This window comes from Saccoglossus kowalevskii, chromosome 18, assembly GCF_978046115.1.
Source record: "Saccoglossus kowalevskii chromosome 18, keSacKowa6.1, whole genome shotgun sequence".
In the NCBI taxonomy this organism is placed as follows: domain Eukaryota; kingdom Metazoa; phylum Hemichordata; class Enteropneusta; family Harrimaniidae; genus Saccoglossus; species Saccoglossus kowalevskii.
In genome coordinates this window covers 7,558,558-7,584,311 of record NC_140658.1, presented here as the reverse complement: position 1 = coordinate 7,584,311, position 25,754 = coordinate 7,558,558, and the positions used below count along the sequence as shown (strand labels likewise).

The 25,754-nt window shown below is 37.0% G+C and overlaps 1 protein-coding gene across 1 annotated transcript in view; it reads right to left on the bottom strand.

Moving 5' to 3' along the window:
• Positions 1-25,754, bottom strand: part of LOC100367891 (uncharacterized) — a 37,980-nt gene that overhangs the window by 5,267 nt on the left and 6,959 nt on the right. The window contains exons 6-22 of the mRNA XM_085493310.1: positions 24,453-24,782; positions 16,335-16,664; positions 15,478-15,786; positions 13,806-14,111; positions 10,315-10,373; positions 8,544-8,723; positions 7,105-7,155; positions 6,328-6,436; positions 6,018-6,179; positions 5,053-5,128; positions 4,596-4,719; positions 3,921-4,036; positions 3,486-3,603; positions 2,989-3,092; positions 2,449-2,551; positions 1,156-1,376; positions 467-619 (exon numbers count right to left, since the gene is read on the bottom strand). Coding sequence (XP_085349436.1) covers positions 467-619; positions 1,156-1,376; positions 2,449-2,551; positions 2,989-3,092; positions 3,486-3,603; positions 3,921-4,036; positions 4,596-4,719; positions 5,053-5,128; positions 6,018-6,179; positions 6,328-6,436; positions 7,105-7,155; positions 8,544-8,723; positions 10,315-10,373; positions 13,806-14,111; positions 15,478-15,786; positions 16,335-16,664; positions 24,453-24,782 — 2,851 coding nt within the window. The remainder of the gene's footprint in view (positions 1-466; positions 620-1,155; positions 1,377-2,448; positions 2,552-2,988; positions 3,093-3,485; positions 3,604-3,920; positions 4,037-4,595; positions 4,720-5,052; positions 5,129-6,017; positions 6,180-6,327; positions 6,437-7,104; positions 7,156-8,543; positions 8,724-10,314; positions 10,374-13,805; positions 14,112-15,477; positions 15,787-16,334; positions 16,665-24,452; positions 24,783-25,754) is intronic.

Below are 25,754 nucleotides of genomic sequence, written 5' to 3'. Positions count from 1 at the left end.
CACACATACAGAAAACAATTTGAACTAAAGTGTGTTATTTACAGCTGGACTTGAAAGAAGCTTCATTGTAAGCTCTACATGACACTTTAGGAAGTCATTATACACATTGTCTTCACACAAATTGCAAAACAGATTTTCTTGATTAATTGAATTTAATTCAGTGATTAAATGATATACATTATTACTTGGTCAGGTCCTGAATAATGATATACATTATTACTTGGTCAGTTCCTGAATAATGATATACATTATTACTTGGTCAGTTCCTGAATAATGATTAAGACTGCCAGCAATGGTTACATATCAGCATATGTACTTATGTAAATTTGTTTCTGGAAAAAGTTGTCAAACAATATGACTATTTGCAAGCGTTCATAGATGATATGCTATCTTCGAAATTATGTTCACAAAAAAAATCCTTGCATCTTTTCAGTGTTTGTGCTTCAAACAAGAATACACTTCTTACTTGATGTGATCATATTCTTTTTCTTTCTGCATCTTTGCTGAGTTGATAACAATCCTGACCACCATACCAAGCACAACCAGATTAATCAAAATGATCAGTAATGCTGGCCCAACAAAAGCCCAAATCTGCCCACTAGCAATGTCCAACCAACAACTGTAATACAGAAACAATAATGGTGATATTTTTCCATTGTCCCATCCCCCATTGACAGTTGGCTTGCCTAGCCTATGCCTATGCACTCGTGTACCTTATGTAAGAGATCATTCGAAAGTTATGTAATTCTGTCATGTTTCAAACCTTAATTCACCAATGTGAGATAACTGTTGACAGTCGACTCCTATATTAGAGGTGCAGCTAGCATGTATGTTGGTAATGTATGTCATGTGATGTTTCCTCCACAGCCTTTAATTAACATGTCTATTGTATTATCGATTTGGTATTTAGAGGGCCCTGGGGTAGATAAGCATCTTTGTTGAAGCTTACCAGGCTACCCTCATTACATAAAGTTTAATAAATAATAAATAAATAATAAAAATTAATAAGTCTACAGTTGACATGGCAGCCATTTCATGCGAAACACTTGAAAAGTTCTAGTATAAAAAATCAAGGCTCCTATGAGATCTGTAATTTTGACTTTATTTCATCAATTCAGTGATGCACCATGAACTTATTGGTCATATGATACTCACTGTTTCTCTGTTCCATATCCGTTGTGATTGGCTGCGGCTGATATGCCAACAATGATGAATGGCAACCCCCAGCCTATCAGGAAGTAATATTTCAATTTGCTTGACTCACTACCGAACACCTGAACGACCTTGCTGTAGAGATGAATCCCTTCTACCAGCATCCATGCAAACACAGCCAGATAGCAGAAGTGAAGCAATATAGCAACGCACATACAGGCACCCTGTAGAAACATAATACATATGTATACAAGTCAATAAATATGAAAGATTTCATTTATATCTAACACTATTGGTCACAGCTTGATTTCCATAAGCCATTAGAGGACATACTGTAGTTTAAAGTTAAAGAAATAAACTTAAGCGACCCTGCTTCACCTTCTGAATTGTTAAAGAGCAGTGGTCAGTGCGCCACACCATATTTGATATGGGACTACATAATGAGTGTAAAATACATTGTTTGTTTACATGAAATTCGAACACACATTGTGGGACGACCACCGCCCTTTAATAATTGTAACTCTTTACCAGATTACATTATCTCATCGCCTACCTTAGATAAGCACTGGATAAATGCTATTTATTCATTAGACAGCTAACAAAAACTAATATTCTCATCATGTGTTAAAACTGTGGCATTGTTTAAACCAACAATAGGCATCAAGTTTAAGTGTTGTATTTAATAGTTATTATTATAAATCTATCACCGTAACACTACAAGTTAAGGCGTGCCAGAATTTTGTGGTATTGTACTGGTTATTTTCATCCTACAATATTAAGAAATGTAAATTCCAAATATGGAGCGATTACACAAGTAAACATCCTCTAATAATAAAAAACAAATATAGCAGCCCCCAGAGTTTGACTAGACTCCACACAAAGAAGTTCGCTGATTCTGTTCTAAACTTTTTGGATTTTGGCATTTCCATGATGTATTATTGGGAAGAAAAGGTGTATAATAATAATTTATTACGAGGATACCGCAATATATGCACTCAGACAGTACGCCGTTGCATCAACCTTGGTATATTTGTAATAACCTCATATTATTAAAAAAGTTACTCCCATGTAAATGTATTTGATAAATCATCTTACTGTTTTATCTATTATTAATTTAAATTCACCAAAAGTTTATTTCTAAAACAAATTTTTGGAGATTTCTTTACCACCATATGTTATAAACAAGTAGATATATGATTAAGTTAATGTTATTTCAAAAACTAAAATGTGTATCAACATATAGATGGGTAGAATATAGGGTCAAAGTTCAAATTACCATATAAGGTTTGCACTCACCCAGTTGTGTGTGGCGTTGATGCCTGCGAGGAAGACAATCTGTGCCATGATAATAGCAACGATGAGATTTTTATGAATTGTGGTTCGTTCTGATCTCAACGTGCTGAGAAAAATAAATACAGGTTTAGAAGTTTGACATAACTATGCAAATGAAAATGTGGAAACAAAGATTACATAATTTTACAACAAAAATAAAAAATACAGACATAATTAAACATAATTACATAATTTTACAATAAAAATAAAAAATACAGACATAATTAGAACATTTTATTCAAAATGAATAAAAACAAAAGAACTGATCTGCAAAATCCATGTATTAGTAATAAAAACAAAAGAACTGGCCCGTGAAAACAAATGTATTTGATAAAAACAAAAGTAATGACTTATAAACACAAACGAACTGGCACGTAAAATAAACATTCATGAAAAACAAATTAAAGTATTAGTGATAAAAACAAAACTGGCTCATAAAAACAAAGATACTAGTGACAAAATTAAAAATGAATATTTAACCTAACAAAGTTCAAAAGAACTTACTCCAACCACTGGAAGAGAATGATGGTGAAGAGCAGTGTTGCTATGGAAATACCACATCCAATGTAGCTGATGATTTCCAAAGCTTTGGTATTGGTTGATGAGATCTGAAAAATAAAAAAAAAAGATTCACATTATGAATCCTCCCCCTAAAACAAGAAAACATCCAGCTCATTTCTCTTAGGTTTGAAGGAACAAATGTAGCAACAATGCAGCATGAATTTCATAGTGAAATGGTACAGTGGTTTTGGTGTTTATCTCACATCGCGGAGGAAGGTAGTGGCTGCAATTCCTGTTGCTGCCATGCTTTCCAAACAGGTGGTATTTGATTTGGGAGACAGGTGCATACATGTACTTGCAATTACAAATTGTCATGACAGAAAACATTGACTGTAATGTCTAAAAATGTTTGCTGTCTGACACAAAAATTTTTTTTTATTGGTATTCAAAATATCAATTTATGTACGGGCAAGTGAAGTTTAATTTGTAGAAATTGTTACCTCTATTTCTGTGACTTGCATTAGAACAGCAAAGTTAGTGGTATGTGTTGAGTAACATGTTGTAATCAGTTCTGTAGTTTCCTCTTCTACTAAAGATAGACCATGATGGTCCCAGTCACTGGAGGAAACAAACAATCATATCAAAGATTTAGCAAGCCAAACACCAGATAAAAAAATCGTTTGTAACAAGGATGACCCAATAAAATAAAATAAGATATACCCAGACATGCAAATATCAAGTATCTTTGAATTTGATTTGAATACTGAACAAAATTTTAAGAGATTTTAAACTTTTCATCATTCTAGAGTTACATAATTCCACAACTGTTGTATGTCCGATTTTTCAGTAGTTTAATAATAATACTTGTTTTTGTAAACTTGTTGAAGAAAATGTGTTTACAACAGACTAGTTTAAGTACTAATAATAAAACTTACACATCAACATAATTCCAGTATCTACACATTGCCTCCTTAGATGTAGTGATCTTATTGGTGTGTATTAATCGCTTACCAACATCTTGTGTCAGTTCAATATCTTCAGCAATGACATCCTGGAAAAGATAACAAATTATTGGTATTGGTTCTGTGGCAGGCAGTGATCATTGCGCAGCGAGTATTAGTATTTTTGTATAAACAAAAAAATGTATTTTACATGCATTAAATACGTCACTATGAGACCCATATGAACATGGAGTATATATTTATAAAAACATTCCACGCAGAAATCAGGTGAATGGCAAAACATGAGGCATGAATGTTTTTTATATAATACAAATATTCTATAAAATTCAAATGATGGTTGAAGACAATTTGACCAATCACCATGCATTAACAGATATAAAACAGCCAATGATTGAAGGGAACTTGAAAAGACTCATATGGGTAATGGATGTTACCATGCAACCAAAGAAATCATGGATTTTTGATCTGAATGCAACTTGAATGTCTTCCACGGTAACTATTTTATAAATATTTTATAAATTTCTATGAACAAATTCATGCCTTCATGAAATTCACTGTATATTATTGTGAGATATTAACAATCTATTGAGATGAGGTAAAAAACATTTTGAAATCCAGTGACATGTGTGTGTAGTTAACCATGCTTACCTCATTGTTAGCCAGACTGTATTCCACCGGCAAATCTGATATCCTGTCACCTTCAGATGTCATCACACATGACATCACACCAGTATTTAATTCTGTTGACACCGTTGGCTCCACTACAGACGTACTGCATACCAAATATATCAAAGCAACAAATGAACATTTATATAACAGGACAGTTCATGTAAAGTCCTTTTAAAAAAAAAGACCTCCCTTGTGTGACAGCGTCCTAATGTAGTGTTAAAACTGGGGTGACGTCGCCTGTGCATGCGTCAGATGGCCATAGCACGTAATTGTTTACAAACAAGCGTCTATCCATGAGCCTTTGCATTTTTAGCGTGTGTTGTTATCGTCACTTGGAACTCAGCGTGTGAGCAGGTGGCGACCCTCTCGCTTTAAAATACCATATTGTAAGATCATTTGAATTTTAGTTTTCTGTAATTTTTACATATATACCTACCTTCTTCGTCTTCTGTTTGTAATCATAGCAACTCGTAACTCAGCAAAGAATATCGCAGAAAATGTTACTTTTCGACCTGGAATGTGAAATCAAGTTCAAGATATAGTTGAAAATATACCAATACAGATTCAAGCAATTATTAATATAACATTAATGACTTCATCATACTGTATTACCAACAAAAAAAGTCTTCAAAACTGACCATGAGCATGTTGATGCCGCTGAGTGGAGGAAGGTTGCTGCAGTTTATGCAGCTCTCTTGGTCGTGGTATACGTTGCAGGGCGACCATCTATGGCTGCAACGTAATATCAAAATAGCTTAAGCGGCCAATAAGAGCTGCTAAACTGCAGCAAGGAGGAAGGCTGTGTGCATATTTCAGGTATTATCGCTAATATTGTGGAATACACTAATATTTGATGAGGGGATTACTGTTGAACATCATGAGTTGGATCAACAAATTACTGAATCAAAATCAAATGTGCAAATGTTATATATTTTGTAAATTTTGAAGAGTACTGTGTAATTTTTGAATATGCACATAACATAAAATATCTACAAGAGAAAATAGAATATCTAACAAAATTGTTGCCACAGAGCATTCTAAAATATTAAAGACGTCACCTCGCTCATTTCACTTTTAAATGTTGATTCTTTGGCGATAGTTTGAAAATCACTTTCATTGTATTTTTCCATAATGATCACATGCTTTACTAAAGTGATAAGCACTGACATGGTTGAAGTAAAAAAAATTTATTTTGAATTTCATTGAGTTTTTGTTATTGATATTTTTTACCTCATGAAGCAAATGCAGGACACGGAAACAGATGAGGGACAATTATACCTATGTGACAGCTCAACTCAGTCATCTTCGATGACAACATACATGTAGCTGAACAGTACAAAATACTGCACCAAAGTTTTGACTGGCTAATCATCAGTATAAAAACCCAAAATAAGATTTTACCTAAGTAGTGCCCCACACCCTTAGCAGCTATCTTGTTAAGTCTGCCATCTGCGTAGCTCAACGTCTGATCCCCTTCTGATTCATTGTCCATGGTTGAGTAGTTTTCAAACTCTGCTACTAACTCAGTATCTTCATTCACAACGGTTGATATGATCTTAGCATCTGTAATCAAGAGTTTTTTTTTAAAAGTTATAAAAAGTATATATTTACCATATTTGACCAAATGTTGCAAGTAGCATTTTATCTAGGTGGTGAAAAGGTGAATTCACAGTACATGTCATGTGTGCATGATATGGGAATAAATACATACCAGCTGTGGGGAGATGAATATTGACGCCGCTCTCAATTTCCATGGCAACGGAAGCTTTCATGTATATATTCTCAACTTGGCCAATGATATCTATACACCGTGGCTGAGTCTAGCAGTATAATCAAAACTCAAAAGAGTAAGTACCCGGTAGGAAATAGATTGATTTACTGCCTAGAGAATTCAATGAATTCTTTTCAAACGCAGATTGATTAAACAAAAGACAAATGCAACTACACAATAATATGTTGATTTTTACATGGTAGACGCATGAAATCAAACATAAAAACAGGTGAAATAAGGGTCATAGTGTCATACTGGTGTCAAAACATTGCATCAAATTGGAAAAAAGCTGGAAGTGTTTTTAAAGTATATTTGATGAGCATCAATTTTTGTTGAAAGAAAGTATTTAAACATTATAAACTATAAAAATAAAAAAATCAAGTTCAAAATAAACTGACAAAACAAAAATTCTACAAAATACATAAAAAAGCATTTTGATGAATTTTCAGCACAAAAATGGCCACCATTCAGCCATCTTGACACAGATATCCAAACAAATAGACATGCTGTATCTCTGGATGCATTACGTTAAGTGTGAACGTAATCAGTCTAGGCTAGTCCAAGATGCAAATGCATACATGGATGCAGAGAGTTCAAAACTTAAAGTCCTCGGTTTTTGGACTATGCCTAAATGGATGCTAAAAATCTGAAGCGCATATTTTGAGGGGTATGATGACCAAAACACAAATATTTTTTTCGCTGATATCATCACCTCACCTGCAGCTCCTGATGGTTTCCAATAAGACCTCTGGCAAAATTCAGAACATTCTGTAAAAATAAATAGAATTCAAAAAATATCAATTAGCTAAATGCATATAAAAGTAATTAATCTTGTTTATGTGAAATCTGATTGGACAAATTGAGGGATTTCAAATAACTTTGATAAACTCAAGACATAAACTCAACAAAGATTCTAAGCAAATCAAAATACATTATTTAACAAGCTTGATTTTAGTCATTGCTATTATAAACCCAGGCGACAAAACAGAACAAATGCAATTCATTGTCAAATTCATTGTGATAATCAGTGTCTTTGTATCTATCCCTAGATCACAAGGTATGTATCTCTGATGGGAATTTAAACTGTCAGAGAAAAACTAGTAAACAGATGCTAGAACATTGGTGCCAAGTTGTGTGAATTTAATATCCATTATTGCCAGCCATTAGACCGGTTCAAATCTAGTTAATTGCAAATAAGCTAATTACCATTACCAACTACAAAAACAGTGTGCATATACCACATTTTAACTCATTTGGCAGACTGGATATCAACAAAACATACTGAAAGAAGTTAGCTAGTTAAAATAGGCAGATTAAAGACTGTAAAACATGTCTTTATGGCTAGCATCTTATGTTAGCTAATCAGTAATTTTGCTATTTCTAGATGTCGCTAATTTAGAATTACCGGTAAGTACATTCTCACAATGAAATTAATGTATGGAGTCAAATTTGCTAAAATGTAGCTATTTCAACATATTTTACAGAATTATGTATTATTATACTGTCAACTATAAAATGACATCCATGAGATTTTCTCGCCCAAATTTTCTGTACTTTTTTCTTCTGGAAATGAACCCTAATTTTGGAGCCAACAGATCAAATTTGAGTTAATTTTCAGTTTTTATTCAAAAATCTTGGTCATTTTTGTCCCAATTTCTGAAGGAAAATGGAGACTATAAACGGGACTATTTTGTAAATTTGTGATGAAAAGAGAGAACTGGAGGTGAAAAGGTTAACGTGTTTGAGCAAACTATTTGGGCTATCAACTCAACATGCTAAAAGTAGTTACTGTGAATTATTTTATTTTAGCTGGAATTAATTTTCGCTGAAACATTCCTTCAGCGAAAATAGCGAAAATTAATTCCAAATGAAAATAAAGCATTTTACAGTAATTAGTATGCAAATTAGCTAATTCATATGTACAGATTTATCCTAAAATCTAGTCAGGCCTGGCGTACTGGTACTTGTAGATCTATTCATCCACACATCAGTACAATATTAACCTCCCTTTGTGTTCTGAAACTAGGACCTGGAAATGCAGCAAACAGACTCACAAACAATTACCCCCCCCCTTCTGTCATTGAATAAACACTGCAGACACACCTAGCAACATTAGCAACCAGAAAACTCAAAACTTGTCTATTTATATTACTTACTCTTAGGTTCAAATGTAAAACCTCACTGTCACTTCCAGTCACTGCAGGAAATGATTCCACTTTATGCAAAAAGTCTTCTCCCACTGTTATCTCATCATCTGTCAAGGATCTTTCTTCATCTATATCCATGGTGATACTAGCTTGTTCCAAAACTGCGTTCTGGTTATCAACAATGACATCCTATAGAATACAGTAGATAACTCACTTTATAAGTATGTCGTACTCCCATAGAACATTTTCATTGAGATTTTAAGTTTGTTTCTGGATTAGGCTATGCATCTCTTGAAACAAAATACAGCGCACCCATAAAGAAAGAAGTTTAGTTCTTGTTAAGAATATATATAGTACTTATTCAATTAAGTGGTAGAATATTCATTAAATAAATTATTCTATGAGTTCACATAAGCCATACCCTCCCCTTCAACAACAAGAAGTAGTATACATATCTTTACTGGTATACATTTGTATTAGAATATGCATATCAAATCATCTCAAAGATGCACCTTGAGAGTGTTGTGCAACTGGAGTGTGTCTACGTTTAGCATGACAAATGGAAACTGAAGACTGTCCCCCCCAGGTCGTGCACGCATCCGTGATAGTGGCAGAGTGTACATACAGGACACATGAGCTAAAACATGTAAGTGTAAGTGCCTGCAACTGGATGCATCAACTATCTGACTGCAATTAGGCAACTAGAGGAAGTGTTTTCCCTCAACAGGGCTTTACCTATTGATGCATTGTAGAGGAACCTATGTACACATATTGCACATGTACAATGTAGTTGACAAGTGCCATGCACACCTGCATAAACACCTGTGGACCAGAGACTGGACGAAAGTACATATTGTTCCCTTGAGTAGCAAATATGCTATCTCCAGGTGAATTGTTCTCACATTTGTCAGGTCCCTGAGGCAATCAACTAAATGATACTGCTATTATTATAGGTGTGATGTACAAAAAAGAGAAATGCGATGTCTGCATTCTTTGACTGAGAATGCAAATATGGCTACTGAGCTGTGCATACCTGTAAGCATAAGTCAATAGAAATTTGATAGAGGCAGTGGGAACAGTTATACGTGGAAGGTTTCTGTTGACAAGTCGCATGGAAAATTACATGATTTTGTTTGGCTTTGTGTGGCTGTATAAGAACCAAACAGATCAGGATGCCTACCATACCTGATAGCACAAGACACCTTGAAATCACACTACGTTAGTGCTAAACGATTTACAGTTCTACAGTTACAGTTCAGTAAACCAATGAATGAAGTGATACAAAAGTGCCTGACAAGGCTCTTCTTAACTAGCATCAACTTCACCTCTTGTCCAGATGAGAATTTGAGAAATCGAATATCCCCTGATGATTTACCCATCATGCACTGCACCACAAGGTCACACAGGGTACCCCAGGTCAAATTCCTGGGTCAGGAGCAGATAATTAACCCATATTTGACTATTATAGTCAATAGTTTTAACCTAATATTAAATAGTGCTAGTGACTGTCTAAAAAGTTTGAAATATAACCTGGACGCCATTCCTTGTGAAAAGTTGTTTCAAAATAGAGTAGACTATACATTATATACATTTTCAGCTGTAAAGAGAAGGAACAGAGCGAGATATGATGAGAAATTTAAGCAGCCATAGAATAATTAGACAGAGAACAGAGAACAGAAAACAGAGGAGGGGGAGAGGAGGCTAGGAAGAGAGAAAGATAAGTGAGAGGAGTAATAGGTGATGGATGAGAAGGAGCAGGAAGGGGAAGTGATAATCTCACCAGTTTATCCAAGGAGTACCAATCTTGAGTCAGGTCTCTGTCATCACTCACATCACCATCTTAAAAGAAATATTTTAATAAATTAAAATACTAAATATATAATATAATTATTTGATTCACAAGTCTTAATTAAATCAAAGAAAGCTTAGAAAGAACTCCCATGTGCTGAGAGTTTTGGAGACACATTAAATATAATTCAAAATTACTTGTACTTGATTGAGATAGTGATGGGATAGCTGAAAACTAATAATGCAAATCAGATCAAAGAAAGCTTAGAAAGAACTCCCGTGTGCTGAGAGTTTTGGAGACACATTAAAAATTAATTCAAAATTACTTATACTTGAGATATTGATGGAATAGCTGAAAACTAATTATGCAAATCAGATCAAAGAAAGCTTAGAAAGAACTCCCGTGTGCTGAGAGTTTTGGAGACACATTAAAAATTAATTCAAAATTACTTATACTTGAGATATTGATGGAATAGCTGAAAACTAATTATGCAAATAAGGTAACTAATATGAACAGACTTAAGTGTAAAACTAATAAGGTCTGCACAATGTACCAAGTTTTATTGAAATGTGATTAGAACCAAAAGAATATTAGTTATTATGCTAATTAGAGAATATGAACAGATTTTAACCCAAAATTAATCAGGCTGTCAAATGTCCTAGAGCATTTATGGACCAAGTTTTATTCAAATGTGATGATCAATACTTGATATATCAGTATTAATTAATTATGTTAATTAGGTGATTAAGAAGCATAAATATTTACCAAAAACTAATATGGTGCATAGTCTTAGGTTCATTGAAATGTGATGGGTACTCTTTAAAAGTTTCATTGAAATCCAATGAGTGGTTTTTAGACATCAGTGCAACAGCCATAGAACAGCAAAAAAAATAACTAATTATGCAAAGTAGGTAATTAATAGGCACAATTATTTATCCCAAAATTAATCAGGTCTCTGCATAGTCCTAGAATATCTATGTCGCAAGTCTCATTGAAATGTGATGATTAGTACTTGAGATATCAGGTGAAAAGCTGAAAATCAACTAATTATGCTAATAAGATGATTAATATGCACAAATATTTACCCAAAAACTAATTAGGTCTCTGCACAGTCCTCAAATAACTATGTACCAAGTTTCATTGAAACATGATCATTACTACTCGAAATATCAAAAGCTGAAAATTAATTAATTATGCAAATTAGGTAATTAATATGTACTGATATTACCCTAAAAACTATCAGGTCTGTGCAGTGTCATATGACACCTATGTACTAAGTTTTATTGAAATGTTATGATTAGTACTTGATATATCAGTGGAAAAGCCGAAAATTGATTAATCATTATGTAAATTAGGTAATTAATAATATTAACAGATTTTTACCCAAAACTAATCAAATCTGCGCATTCGTTCAGAGCATCCATGTGCCAAGTTTCATTGAAATCCAATGAGTGGTTCTTCAAAAATCAGTGGAACAGTCATAGAACAGCTTAAAATCAGTTAATTATCATGCAAATTAGGTAATTAATATTCATAAATTTTACCCAAAACTAATCAAATCTGCGCACTAGTTCAGAGCATCCATGTGCCACATTTCATCAAAATCCAATGAGTGGTTCTTCAGATATCAGTGGAACAGTCTTGGAACAGCTAAAAATCAGCAAAGTATCATGCAAATTAGGTAATTAATATTCATAGGTTTTTACCAAAACCTAATCAACTCTGCGCATTATCCCAGAGCATCTATGTACCAAGTTTCACCAAAATGTGATTAGTGGTTCTTGAGATAACGGTGGAACAAAAAAAGTGACATACATACATACATACATACAGACATACAGACAGGGTAACTGCAAAGACTCCCTTTTGTGCTTCGCACACGGGAGTCAAAAATTAATATGAACAGATTTTAATGGAAAACTAATGAGGTCTGTGCAATGTAACAGACCATCTATGTAGCAAGTTTTATTGAAATGTCATTGGAACCAAAACAAATTATGAATTATTATGCTAGTTAGGGAATTAATATAAACAGATTTTAACCCCAAACTAATCAGGTTTGTACATTGTCCTAGAGCATCTTTGTACTAAGTTTCATTAGATGGAATAATTAGTACTTCAGATATCAGTGTGATAGCTTAAAAGTGGTTAATTATGTAAATTAGTAATTAATACGTACAGATTTTAACCCACAATTATCCAGGTCTGTCTATTGTCCTTCAGCATCCATGTACAAAGTTTCATTGAAATGTGATGATTAGTACTTGAGAAATCAGTGTGAAAGCTGAAAATTTAATTATGCAAATTAGGTAATTAATATGCACAATTATTTACCCTAAAACTAATCAGGTCTCTGGATCAGTACCAAGTTTTATTGAAATGTAATGTTTACTACTTGAAACATCAAAAGCTGAAAATTATTTAATTATGCAAATTAGGTAATTAATATGCACTGATATTACCATAAAAACTATCAGGTCTGTGCAGTGTCCTATGACATCTATGTACCAAGCTCATTGAAATGTGATGATTAGTACTTGAGATATCAGTGGAAAAACGGAAAATTGACTAATCATTATGCAAATTAGGTATTTAGTAATTAGGTAATTTTTACCAAAAACTAATCAAAACCTAGCATTAGTTCAGAGCATCCATGTACCAAGTTTCATCAAAATCCAATGAGTGGTTGTTTAGATATCAGTGGAACAGTCATGGAACAGCTAAAAATTAGCTTATTATCATGCAAATTAGGTAATTACCAAAACCTAACCAAATCTGCGCATTGGCCCAGAGCATCTATGCACCAAGTTTCATCAAAAACTGATGTATGGTTTTTGAGATATCAGTGGAACAGACGAACGGACACACACACACACACACACACACACACGCACACACACACACGCACATAGAGACACACTATTAAACCGCAAAGACTCCCATTTTGTGCTTCGCACATGGGAGTCAAAAAAAACATTAAAAATAAATGCCAAAAATTTATATTCAAAGTTTGAATATGAATGGTTAAAACATGTCATGAGATATGGCTCAGGAAAAGTTTGTTAAAACAAAATAGCCAGTTGGTACTGGCACTGACATTTTGTTTGTTTTTTATTGGAATTGATCAATTAGATAACTTATTGAACTGTTGTGTGGGAATATATTATTTGGCAATTTCAACATTATTTTTTTTTAATTATTATTACTTGTTTATTAATCTTTATACTTTTTGTGGGAGATGTGAGAAAGATAAAAAATGTCTCATGTATGTACTTAGAGTGAACATAATCCATCTAAACATGATATAGTTCTAGAATGGCAAAAATACTTGAATTTAAAAAAAAATGGTTGACATTCAGTTCATTCTGTCCAAACAAGGGCAAATACAATGACCAGAAACTTAATTTTTTTATGAGATGGATTGACTCTTAAAATACACAATGCATGAAGAAGATTTTATAAATCACAAATGCAAGTTTTACCTTCTGGAATCTCAAATCCTATCGCGCTTTGACCAAGCTGGTTGACTACATAGCATGAGTAGTTGCCAACATCCTCGGGAACCAAATCAAAGATTTTCAAATAATTGATGATGACATTAGAAGTGGCATTCTCCATTGTCTCCACTATCTGTATATGTGGTAAGTCATCGACTAAGTCTACACCTCCTTTCCTCCATGCCAGCTGTGGATGCGGATAGCACTCGGCTTCACATTCTAGCACCACATCTCTGCCAGCACTGAACTCAAAGACACCAGAATGTCGAATATAGAGATGAGGCAGAGCTCCTACCAAAAAAAAAAAAATGTTATAAAATTCAATAACTAAATTATTATTATTAATTTTAGTTTTCCAAAATTGATCAATCTTAAATTTTTCTTCTGGGGCATTGAACAACTATGGTTTGGTAAGAACCATATGCAAAAGTTTCATTATCATAAAAAGTTTTAATAAATCTGAATGATTTTAGTGAGAAAAGTACTTGTTTGGTGAAAGATATGATTTTTACTACATTATAAAACTAACACATAGGATTACCTCAATATTTTAATAATAACATCTTGAAACTTAAAGGGCATATTACTGAGCACCTTGAAGTATTTCATTAGGAATATGTGTATGTGACAATGCCCTCACAGTTTGGAATCAGTTTTCCAACAGCCAATCATATTGCTTCTTTCGTCAACGCGCCTGGCCAAGCTATCAACATTGTCGGCCGGAGCTAAGTCACAAGACGCTTTAAAGACGCGCACCACTCTACCATGTATTTTTATGGGCTCTGCGCGAGCTGCTGTGGAACGCCGGTCGAACAGCACAAACTTAACTTTAAAGAAATCCTAAACAACCAAATTTAAATATGTTGCATATGCAGGGTAATCTTGTCACACGGTTCAGGGGGTGTCAACAACCATCCCTAAGTATTGTTTTCGGAGAGTTTTTGGCCTTTGTTTTCACCATGATGGTTGCCAGGCAGAGAAAATGCTCGCACAGTGGAAGCTGTGTTGGCTTGCAGTGGATGTCGAGGCAATACAATATTCGGACAAAAGCCGTTCAGGGTACTTAGTTCCGAGTCTGATGTGTTCGTTTTTAGTAGCAGTGGAAATGGTAAATCATTATGTTATTATGCTTTACCAGCCTTGCGACCATCGAGCGTGGTAATAGTGTTGAGCCACTGTTGAGTATTATAGAAGAGTAGGTGTTATACCTCAAAGCTCATGGTGTCACTGCAACATATATTGACAGAAATGAAGCCGAAGATGAAGACATCAGAAATGCAAAGCCCCAAGCGCTTTTTGGTAGTCATTGTAACAAAGCTTTCTATTGGTCGGTAAACTTTATATCGCGCAACTACGTGACATACACGGTTATGAATAGAATTACCGCACGGTGTTGTGGAGGGAGGAATGTTCGAACGGAGCAACACCGTGCAGGCGGACGATGATTACTGAGTATTAAATTGTTTTTCTTCTGCTAAATTGAGACACATGAAAGTACACAAAAAAGGTCAAGATATGATTAATTAACATGAGAATTTCGTAATTTTCATTCTTAAATTTTTGTCAAGAGATTAAAATATTCACAAACATATGAAAAAAACTATACAATAGGTTATGAGAAAAAAAAAATAAAAATATGTGCAAGAAAATACTTTACCTTGTGGTAGAATAAACTCCTTGAAATCGATGAAATATCCATTATCAGCCTGGCATTTATAAGTTGTTAAATCATCCAGCTGATAAGGAGAGTTGATAACAAGAGTGTGGTCTTTACCGTTGACCTCCCACTCAAATCGATGATCTGACAATAACGTTGCCGGAGGGTTGGCATTGTCCCAAGTCATCTCAATATCATTCTTATACCACTTAACTTCTGGAGTGGGATTCCCAGATACCGTGCAGAGCAGGGAAAATGACAATTCCGACCATAGCGGAAAAGCATCTAACTCAACGTGTGTTACGACAACTTAGAAATAAAGAACAAAAAAACTATCAGTCACTTCCATATGGACTCAAATCTTCAATGATGTTTTTCATCCAGTAAAAAATATTTTTTAAAGAGAGTATGTCGGATATTTCTCATTAAATCCATTCTAAGGCATTATTACATCATTTAAAATTAAAATAAAAATTTCATGACATACAAAATGTACCATACTACCCTTATTACCCTACCCTCACCCTGCTACTTTAAAATATGATTGTCTTTTTAGCTATTTTAGCTAATTTAGCTAGTCGGTAATTTTGCTAATTCAAGACTTTAAATAAAGCATATTTTCATAGTGAGAATATTAGCACTCTAGGTAAATTAACATTTTGTTAATTTATGCATTTAAGTAAAGTGGCTTAGATTGCATGTAGATCATTCAACATGTTTTAAAAAACGTATGTTTCCAGAAACTTTTTTGGAGATGTTTGGTTCATTTTTGTTTTTAGTAGATTTTAACTAAACCATAATTTTTTTTATATCTGGGATCTGTGAACAATGTACACAGGGTAAATTTTTATACTCACTTTCTCCATACTTGCACACGTATCTCAGTAGATCAGTGTCGGTAACAGACGAAAAGGTAAGGTCACTACCACTATATAGCCCATGAACGGCATTCGAACTAGTGCTGGTCTCTACCCAGTATTTGACAATTGGATCCACGTCAGGATTAGTGATAAATGCATGAATAAATTTGCGTTCTTCCACGGTATTAGCAGGAGCAAGATATCCATCATTGTCGATACAGTGTTGCCGAGCAGTAGCAAGATCTGCTGTCCCAGTACTGAATTCATAAAAATAGTTTCCAAAAAATTTGACATCACCAGTCACACCAGTTAATGTAGGAAGAGCACCTGTAACAAAATGTCAAAAAATAAAAATACTTGTTCCTAAGGTTTATTTGCAGGTTTACCTCATGACATTAATCATGTCACATGACCTAGGATGAGGTATGAAGTGACCTGGGACAGGAATTGACTTTGTGAAATAAAGAACTGGGACGGGTATATGCATGTGTGAAGTGACTGTGTAGTGTGAACTAACTTGGTACAAAGTGACATAGGATGGAGGTGACTTGGTACAAAGTGACATAGGATGGGAGTGACTTGGTACAAAGTGACATAGGATGGGAGTGACTTGGTACAAAGTGACATAGGATGGAGGTGACTTGGTACAAAGTGACATAAGATGGGAGTGACTTGGTACAAAGTGACATAGGATGGGGTGACTTGGTACAAAGTGACATACATGTAGGATGGGAGTGATATGGTACAAAGTGACATAGGATGGGGTGACTTGGTACAAAGTGACATAGGATGGAGGTGACTTGGTACAAAGTGACATAGGATGGGAGTGACGTGGTACAAAGTGACATAGGATGAAGGTGACTTGGTACAAAGTGACATAGGATGGGAGTGACTTGGTACAAAGTGACATATGATGGGGTGACTTGGTACAAAGTGACATAGGATGGAGGTGACTTGGTACAAAGTGACATAGGATGGAGGTGACTTGGTACAAAGTGACATAAGATGGGGTGACTTGGTACAAAGTGACATAGGATGGAGGTGACTTGGTACAAAGTGACATAGGATGGAGGTGACTTGGTACAAAGTGACATAGGATGGAGGTGACTTGGTACAAAGTGACATAGGATGGGAGTGACTTGGTACAAAGTGACATAGGATGGAGGTGACTTGGTACAAAGTGACATAAGATGGGAGTGACTTGGTACAAAGTGAGATAGGATGGGGTGACTTGGTACAAAGTGACATAAGATGGGAGTAACTTGGTACAAAGTGACATAGGATGGGGTGACTTGGTACAAAGTGACATAGGATGGAGGTGACTTGGTACAAAGTGACATACGATGGAGGTGACTTGGTACAAAGTGACATAGGATGGGAGTGACTTGGTACAAAGTGACATAGGATGGAGGTGACTTGGTACAAAGTGACATAGGATGGAGGTGACTTGGTACAAAGTGACATAGGATGGGGTGACTTGGTACAAAGTGACATATGATGGAGGTGACTTGGTACAAAGTGACATAGGATGGGGTGACTTGGTACAAAGTGACATAGGATGGGAGTGACTTGGTACAAAGTGACATAGGATGGAGGTGACTTGGTACATAGTGACATAGGATGGAGGTGACTTGGTACAAAGTGACATAGGATGGGGTGACTTGGTACAAAGTGACATAGGATGGGGTGACTTGGTACAAAGTGACATAAGATGAGAGTGACTTGAGATAAAGTGACATAGGATGGGAGTGACTTGGTACAAAGTGACATAGGATGGGGTGACTTGGTACAAAGTGACATAGGATGGAGGTGACTTGGTACAAAGTGACATAGGATGGAGGTGACTTGGTACAAAGTGACATAGGATGGAGGTGACTTGGTACAAAGTGGCATAGGATGGGAGTGACTTGGTACAAAGTGACATAGGATGGAGGTGACTTGGTACAAAGTGACATAAGATGAGAGTGACTTGAGATAAAGTGACATAGGATGGGAGTGACTTGGTACAAAGTGACATAGGATGGGAGTGACTTGGTACAAAGTGACATAGGATGGAGGTGACTTGGTACAAAGTGACATAGGATGGAGGTGACTTGGTACAAAGTGACATAGGATGGAGGTGACTTGGTACAAAGTGACATAGAATGGGGTGACTTGGTACAAAGTGACATAGGATGGGAGCGACTTGGTACAAAGTGACATAGGATGGAGGTGACTTGGTACAAAGTGACATAAGATGAGAGTGACTTGAGATAAAGTGACATAGAATGGGAGTGACTTGGTACAAAGTGACATAGGATGGGTGACTTGGTACAAAGTGACATAAGATGAGAGTGACTTGAGATAAAGTGACATAGGATGGGAGTGACTTGGTACAAAGTGACATAGAATGGGAGTGACTTGGTACAAAGTGACATGGGATGGGGTGACTTGGTACAAAGTGACATAGGATGGGGTGACTTGGTACAAAGTGACATAAGATAAGAGTGACTTGAGATAAAGTGACATAGGATGGGTGTGACTTGGTACAAAGTGACATAGGATGGGAGTGACTTGGTACAAAGTGACATAGGATGGGGTGACTTGGTACAAAGTGACATAGGATGGGGTGATTGGTACAAAGTGACATAAGATGAGAGTGACTTGAGATAAAGTGACATAGGATGGGAGTGACTTGGTACAAAGTGACATAGGATGGGGTGACTTGGTACAAAGTGACATAGGATGGAGGTGACTTGGTACAAAGTGACATAGGACGGAGGTGACTTGGTACAAATTGACATAGGATGGAGGTGACTTGGTACAAAGTGACATAGGATGGGAGTGACTTGGTACAAAGTGACATAGGATGGAGGTGACTTGGTACAAAGTGACATAAGATGAGAGTGACTTGAGATAAAGTGACATAGGATGGGAGTGACTTGGTACAAAGTGACATAGGATGGGAGTGACTTGGTACAAAGTGACATAGGATGGAGGTGACTTGGTACAAATTGACATAGGATGGAGGTGACTTGGTACAAAGTGACATAGGATGGGAGTGACTTGGTACAAAGTGACATAGGATGGAGGTGACTTGGTACAAAGTGACATAAGATGAGAGTGACTTGAGATAAAGTGACATAGGATGGGAGTGACTTGGTACAAAGTGACATAGGATGGGGTGACTTGGTACAAAGTGACATAGGATGGGGTGACTTGGTACAAAGTGACATAAGATGAGAGTGACTTGAGATAAAGTGACATAGGATGGGAGTGACTTGGTACAAAGTTACATAGGATGGGGTGACATGGTACAAAGTGACATAGGATGGAGGTGACTTGGTACAAAGTGACATAGGATGGGGTGACTTGGTACAAAGTGACATAAGATGAGAGTGACTTGAGATAAAGTGACATAGGATGGGAGTGACTTGGTACAAAGTGACATAGGATGGGAGTGACTTGGTACAAAGTGACATAGGATGGAGGTGACTTGGTACAAAGTGACATAGGATGGAGGTGACTTGGTACAAAGTGACATAGGATGGGGTGACTTGGTACAAAATGACATAGGATGGAGGTGACTTGGTACAAAGTGACATAGGATGGGGTGACTTGGTACAAAGTGACATAGGATGGGGTGACTTGGTACAAAGTGACATAGGATGGAGGTGACTTGGTACAAAGTGACATAGGATGGGGTGACTTGGTACAAAGTGACATAAGATGGGGTGACTTGGTACAAAGTGACATAGGATGGGGTGACTTGGTACAAAGTGACATAAGATAAGAGTGACTTGAGATAAAGTGACATAGAATGGGAGTGACTTGGTACAAAGTGACATAGGATGGGGTGACTTGGTACAAAGTGACATAAGATAAGAGTGACTTGAGATAAAGTGACATAGAATGGGAGTGACTTGGTACAAAGTGACATAGGATGGGTGACTTGGTACAAAGTGACATAAGATGAGAGTGACTTGAGATAAAGTGACATAGGATGGGAGTGACTTGGTACAAAGTGACATAGGATGGGAGTGACTTGGTACAAAGTGACATAGGATGGGGTGACTTGGTACAAAGTGACATAGGATGGGGTGACTTGGTACAAAGTGACATAAGATGAGAGTGACTTGAGATAAAGTGACATAGGATGGGAGTGACTTGGTACAAAGTGACATAGAATGGGAGTGACTTGGTACAAAGTGACATAAGATAAGAGTGACTTGAGATAAAGTGACATAGAATGGGAGTGACTTGGTACAAAGTGACATAGGATGGGTGACTTGGTACAAAGTGACATAAGATGAGAGTGACTTGAGATAAAGTGACATAGGATGGGAGTGACTTGGTACAAAGTGACATAGGATGGGAGTGACTTGGTACAAAGTGACATAGGATGGGGTGACTTGGTACAAAGTGACATAGGATGGGGTGACTTGGTACAAAGTGACATAAGATGAGAGTGACTTGAGATAAAGTGACATAGGATGGGAGTGACTTGGTACAAAGTGACATAGAATGGGAGTGACTTGGTACAAAGTGACATAGGATGGGGTGACTTGGTACAAAGTGACATATGATGGAGGTGACTTGGTACAAAGTGACATAGGATGGGGTGACTTGGTACAAAGTGACATAGGATGGGAGTGACTTGGTACAAAGTGACATAGGATGGAGGTGACTTGGTACAAAGTGACATAGGATGGAGGTGACTTGGTACAAAGTGACATAGGATGGGGTGACTTGGTACAAAGTGACATAGGATGGAGGTGACTTGGTACAAAGTGACATAGGATGGGGTGACTTGGTACAAAGTGACATAGGATGGGAGTGGCTTGGTACAAAGTGACATAGGATGGGGTGACTTGGTACAAAGTGACATAGGATGGGGTGACTTGGTACAAAGTGACATAAGATGAGAGTGACTTGAGATAAAGTGACATAGGATGGGAGTGACTTGGTACAAAGTGACATAGAATGGGAGTGACTTGGTACAAAGTGACATAGGATGGGGTGACTTGGTACAAAGTGACATATGATGGAGGTGACTTGGTACAAAGTGACATAGGATGGGGTGACTTGGTACAAAGTGACATATGATGGAGGTGACTTGGTACAAAGTGACATAGGATGGGGTGACTTGGTACAAAGTGACATAGGATGGGAGTGACTTGGTACAAAGTGACATAGGATGGAGGTGACTTGGTACAAAGTGACATAGGATGGAGGTGACTTGGTACAAAGTGACATAGGATGGGGTGACTTGGTACAAAGTGACATAGGATGGAGGTGACTTGGTACAAAGTGACATAGGATGGGGTGACTTGGTACAAAGTGACATAAGATGGGGTGACTTGGTACAAAGTGACATAAGATGGGGTGACTTGGTACAAAGTGACATAAGATAAGAGTGACTTGAGATAAAGTGACATAGGATGGGTGTGACTTGGTACAAAGTGACATAGGATGGGAGTGACTTGGTACAAAGTGACATAGGATGGGGTGACTTGGTACAAAGTGACATAGGATGGGGTGATTGGTACAAAGTGGCATAAGATGAGAGTGACTTGAGATAAAGTGACATAGGATGGGAGTGACTTGGTACAAAGTGACATAGGATGGGGTGACTTGGTACAAAGTGACATAGGATGGAGGTGACTTGGTACAAAGTGACATAGGATGGAGGTGACTTGGTACAAATTGACATAGGATGGAGGTGACTTGGTACAAAGTGACATAGGATGGGAGTGACTTGGTACAAAGTGACATAGGATGGAGGTGACTTGGTACAAAGTGACATAAGATGAGAGTGACTTGAGATAAAGTGACATAGGATGGGAGTGACTTGGTACAAAGTGACATAGGATGGGAGTGACTTGGTACAAAGTGACATAGGATGGAGGTGACTTGGTACAAATTGACATAGGATGGAGGTGACTTGGTACAAAGTGACATAGGATGGGAGTGACTTGGTACAAAGTGACATAGGATGGAGGTGACTTGGTACAAAGTGACATAAGATGAGAGTGACTTGAGATAAAGTGACATAGGATGGGAGTGACTTGGTACAAAGTGACATAGGATGGGAGTGACTTGGTACAAAGTGACATAGGATGGAGGTGACTTGGTACAAAGTGACATAGGATGGAGGTGACTTGGTACAAAGTGACATAGGATGGAGGTGACTTGGTACAAAGTGACACAGGATGGGGTGACTTGGTACAAAGTGACATAGGATGGGAGTGACTTGGTACAAAGTGACATAGGATGGGAGTGACTTGGTACAAAGTGACATAGGATGGAGGTGACTTGGTACAAAGTGACATAAGATGAGAGTGACTTGAGATAAAGTGACATAGGATGGGAGTGACTTGGTACAAAGTGACATAGGATGGGGTGACTTGGTACAAAGTGACATAGGATGGAGGTGACTTGGTACAAAGTGACATAGGATGGAGGTGACTTGGTACAAAGTGACATAGGATGGAGGTGACTTGGTACAAAGTGACATAGGATGGGGTGACTTGGTACAAAGTGACATAGGATGGGAGTGACTTGGTACAAAGTGACATAGGATGGAGGTGACTTGGTACAAAGTGACATAAGATGAGAGTGACTTGAGATAAAGTGACATAGGATGGGGTGACTTGGTACAAAGTGACATAGGATAGAGGTGATTTGGTACAAAGTGACATAGGATAGAGGTGATTTGGTACAAAGTGACATAGGATGGGAGTGACTTGGTACAAAGTGACATAGGATGGAGGTGACTTGGTACAAAGTGACATAAGATGGGAGTGACTTGGTACAAAGTGACATAGGATGGGAGTGACTTGGTACAAAGTGACATAGGATAGAGGTGACATGGTACAAAGTGACATAGGATGGAGGTGACTTGGTACAAAGTGACATAGGATGGAGGTGACTTGGTACAAAGTGACATAGGATGGAGGTGACTTGGTACAAAGTGACATAGGATGGGGTGACTTGGTACAAAGTGACATAGGATGGGAGTGACTTGGTACAAAGTGACATAGGATGGAGGTGACTTGGTACAAAGTGACATAGGATGGAGGTGACTTGGTACAAAGTGACATAGGATGGAGGTGACTTGGTACAAAGTGACATAGGATGGGGTGACTTGGTACAAAGTGACATAGGATGGGAGTGACTTGGTACAAAGTGACATAGGATGGAGGTGACTTGGTACAAAGTGACATAAGATGAGAGTGACTTGAGATAAAGTGACATAGGATGGGGTGACTTGGTACAAAGTGACATAGGATAGAGGTGATTTGGTACAAAGTGACATAGGATAGAGGTGATTTGGTACAAAGTGACATAGGATGGGAGTGACTTGGTACAAAGTGACATAGGATGGAGGTGACTTGGTACAAAGTGACATAAGATGGGAGTGACTTGGTACAAAGTGACATAGGATGGGAGTGACTTGGTACAAAGTGACATAGGATGGAGGTGACTTGGTACAAAGTGACATAGGATGGAGGTGACTTGGTACAAAGTGACATAGGATGGGGTGACTTGGTACAAAGTGACATAGGATGGGGTGACTTGGTACAAAGTGACATAGGATGGAGGTGACTTGGTACAAAGTGACATAGGATGGGAGTGACTTGGTACAAAGTGACATAGGATGGGGTGACTTGGTACAAAGTGACATAAGATGAGAGTGACTTGAAATAAAGTGACATAGGATGGGAGTGACTTGAGATAAAGTGACGTAGGATGGGGATAACTTGGGATAAAGTGACATAGGATGGGTTTGACTTGAGATAAAAGGACGTAGGATGGGGAAGACTTGGGATAAAGTGACATAGGATGGGGGTGACTTGGAATATAGTAACATAGGATGGGGGTGACTTGGGATAAAGTAGTTTTGGTATGAAGTTACAGTGTACCAGAACTTCATGATCAAAAGTCCTGAAAAAGCAAAATGAAAATCCTTTGTTAATATGTGAATGTCTGTCTGTTTTTTTAAGCCAAAAGAAGAGATTTAAGAAGACATATATAAGAAGACACTTTGGTTGTAGAGGTTGATTTTGATATCCTAGCAAAAATAAGCCCATTATTAAATAAGCTGAACTATATAGAGGGTCATCTAACACTCACCTGAATCTGGTCTAGATATAGTATCTTCAGCACTTATCAGGGCATTAGTCAAATACTGGTCATGTGACGCTGTGCATTTATAATCAGAATTATCATGTTCTTGATAGTAATTAATTGTTAACGTTGAAGTCACATGCATGAAGTCCACTGGATCGTCTTGTGTAATTTGAATCCTGGGGGAGTTTGTTATTTGAGATGCAGAGGAGACGTGTTCCCATGTGATGGTGGGAGCCCTGTAACCATGGGCAACACACCTCAGTTGAACAGTTTCTCCATATGTAGCAGGTGATGGGGTTAGTTCTGTGACTGGATCAACAACAAGGGTTGTATCTAAAAAAAATCAAATTTTCAGATCAGTTGTAAAGTATATGACAGATAGAGATCTCAATATTTCTCAACAGGATAATATGCAACTCTGCCTTATGACCACAAAATTCAATTTTGTTATCTTTCGGAAAACAAACCTTCGTGACATTACTGAACTCAACTCACATCACTCACCCACATCCAAGCAACCATATAACTCAACTCACATTACTCACCTACATCTAAGCAATCATATAACTCAACTCACATCACTCACCTACATCTAAGCAACCATATAACTCAACTCACATCACTCACCTACATCTAAGCAACCATGTAACTCAACTCACATTATTCACCTACATATAAGCAAACATATAACTCAACTCACATTACTCACCTACATCTAAGCAACCATATAACTCAACTCACATTACTCACCTACATCTCAGCAACCATATAACTCAACTCACATCACTCACCTACATCTAAGCAACCATGTAACTCAACTCACATTATTCACCCACATCCAAGCAACCATATAACTCAACTCACATTACTCACCTACATCTAAGCAACCATATAACTCAACTCACATTACTCACCTACATCTAAGCAACCATATAACTCAACTCACATCACTCACCTACATCTAAGCAACCATGTAACTCAACTCACATTATTCACCTACATCTAAGCAACCATGTAACTCAACTCACATCACTCACCTACATCTAAGCAACCATGTAACTCAACTCACATTATTCACCATATCAGGGAAACCATACAGCTTGACTCACATTACTCACCTGCATCAGAGCAATCATACAACACAACTCACATTACTCACCTTATCAGAGCAATCATAAAACTCAACTCACATTACTCACCTGCATCAGATCAATCATACAACTCAACTCACATTACTCACCTATATCAGACCAACCATATATAATTCAACTCACATTACTCACCTTATCAGAGCAATCATAAACT